The sequence below is a fragment of the Cebus imitator genome, unplaced genomic scaffold (genome assembly GCF_001604975.1).
Source record: "Cebus imitator isolate Cc_AM_T3 unplaced genomic scaffold, Cebus_imitator-1.0 Scaffold132, whole genome shotgun sequence".
Lineage (NCBI taxonomy): Eukaryota > Metazoa > Chordata > Mammalia > Primates > Cebidae > Cebus > Cebus imitator.
In genome coordinates, this window is record NW_016107447.1 from 4,986,559 (window position 1) to 4,988,795 (window position 2,237).

At 45.3% G+C, this 2,237-nt stretch overlaps 1 protein-coding gene across 2 annotated transcripts in view; it reads right to left on the reverse strand.

Annotated features, from left to right (window-relative positions):
• The window catches only part of ZNFX1 (zinc finger NFX1-type containing 1), a 33,222-nt gene that overhangs the window by 16,674 nt on the left and 14,311 nt on the right, over window positions 1–2,237 (reverse strand). For both annotated transcript variants that reach the window (XM_017541390.2, XM_017541391.2), the window contains exon 6: window positions 1,131–1,280. In XM_017541390.2, coding sequence (XP_017396879.1) covers window positions 1,131–1,280 — 150 coding nt within the window. The remainder of the gene's footprint in view (window positions 1–1,130; window positions 1,281–2,237) is intronic.

Below are 2,237 nucleotides of genomic sequence, written 5' to 3' on the forward strand. Positions count from 1 at the left end.
TCTTGCTCTGTTGCCAGGCTCGAGTGCGGCAGCACGATCTCAGCCTCCTGAGAAGCTGGGATTACAGGCACCTGCCATCACACCTGGCGAATTTTTGCATTTTTAGTAGAGATGGGATTTCACCATGTTGGCCAGGTTGGTTTCCTATTGCTGACATCAGGTGATCCACCCCCCTTGGCCTCCCAAAGTGCTGGGGTTACAGGCGTAAGCCACCGTGCCCAGCCCCTGTCTCAGTTATTTCTTACAATATTTTGTGAAGGCACGTATTATTATTATCCATGTTTGATTGCTGAGGATCACACTAGCCCGTCACACAGTCTGCAGGACTATATCTATCAACTCCCAAGTTCTCTATCTGTGCTGGTTTGCCTCTGGTTACGATTTTGTTCATTTCATTTAAGGAACACATATTAAATTAATAAGTTTATAAATACCACCTTGCTCAACAAAACAACAATCCTATAAGAACAAAGATCTGTAAGAAATTGCTTTTTTTGCAAATCAAAATTAAGATACTGGCAATTTCTTTCTTTTTTTTTTTTTTTTGAGACAGAGTCTCACTTTGTCACCAGGTGCCAGGCTGGAGTACAGTGGCACGATCTCGGCTCACTGCAACCTCCGCCTCCCGGGTTCAAGTAATTCTCCTGCCTCAGCCTCCCGAGTAGCTGGGACCACAGGCGCGAGCCACCACGCCTAGCTAATTTTTGTACTTTTTAGTAGAGACAGGGTTTCACCATGGTCTCGATCTCTTGACCTCGTGATCTGCCCGCCTCCACCTCCCAAAGTGCTGGGATTACAGGCATGAGCCACCACGCCTGGCCAGATATTGGCAATTTCATATGGTTCAACTTAATGCTTATTATTATCCCCATTTTACAAAAGAGGAAACAGCCACAGAAAATTAAGTAACTTCTCCAGAGCCAAGCCCAGATTAAAATCCAGCAGGCTGGTTCCAGAGTTTTGTTCCTGACCAGTATACTCAGCTGCCTCTTATCACAAAAGGGAACTTTGCACACTGCGGCAGCATCAGATTATCAAATAGCTAAAGTTTTGAACTGATGCTTGTCCTGGAGGCTCCCTCAAAGTACTGAGGCCAGAGACATATTTGTGTTCCCCAAGATGACCCCTACCTGCACTGGACCATTCATGAGACTTTTCCAGTGCTGGGGTAAAATGTACTTTTCCAGGTACTGTTCCCGTAGGACACCATGCATGGTGCACTCCAGGGTCTTGGCTCCTTCATGAAGCTCTTGCTCCGACTCCTTCATCTGTGTCATGATCTGCCAAGAACAGAGGGAAAGAAATGATGAGCAAATATCATCATCCCCCAAACTCACTAGTTGCCTTGAGGGAAAACAAAGCTAAGACAGGAACAATAAGGAGGGAGCATAAATAAATAGACTAGTCAACAACTAATTTCCCAAGGCACACTATTGTGGTCTTGAAACCAAAGAATTAGTATCGGCCAGGTGTGGTGGCTCATGCCTGTAATCCCAGTGCTTTGGGAGGCCGAGGCAGGCAGATCACTTGAGGTCAGAAATTCAAGACCAGCCTGGCCAACATGGCAAAACCCTATCTGTATTAAAAATATAAAAATTAAAAATTAGCCAGGTGTGGTGGTGAGTGCCTGTAATTCCATCTACTTGGGAGGCTTAGGCACAAGAATTGCCTGAACCCAGGAGGCAGAGGTTGCAGTGAGCTGAGATGGTGCCACTGCACTTCAGCCTAGACGACAGAGTGAGACTCTGTCTCAAAGAAAAAAAAAAAGAATTAGTATCCAAAATGTCTAAAAGATTCCTATCAATCAGTAAGAAAAGAAAACAAGTAATGCAGGTTGAGTATCCCTTATCCAAAATGCTTGAGACCAGAAGTGTTTCAGATTTTGAAATATGGGCATTTATACTTACTGGTTGAACATCCCAAATCTGAAAATCCAAAATATGAAACAATGTTGGGCAGGGCGTGGTGGCTCACGCTGTAACCCCAGCACTTTGGGAGGCCACGAGGGCGCGTATCACCTGATGTCAGCAGTTGGAGACCAACCTGGCCAACATGGTGAAATCCCATCTCTACTAAAAATACAAAAATTAGCCAGGTGTGATGGCAGGTGCCTGTAATCCTAGCAACTCAGGAGAATTGCTTGAACCCAGAGCTGGAGGTTGCAGTGAACCGAGACTGCACCATTGCACTCCAGCCTGGGTGATGAAGCGAGACTCTGTTTTTTGTTTTTGTCAAAA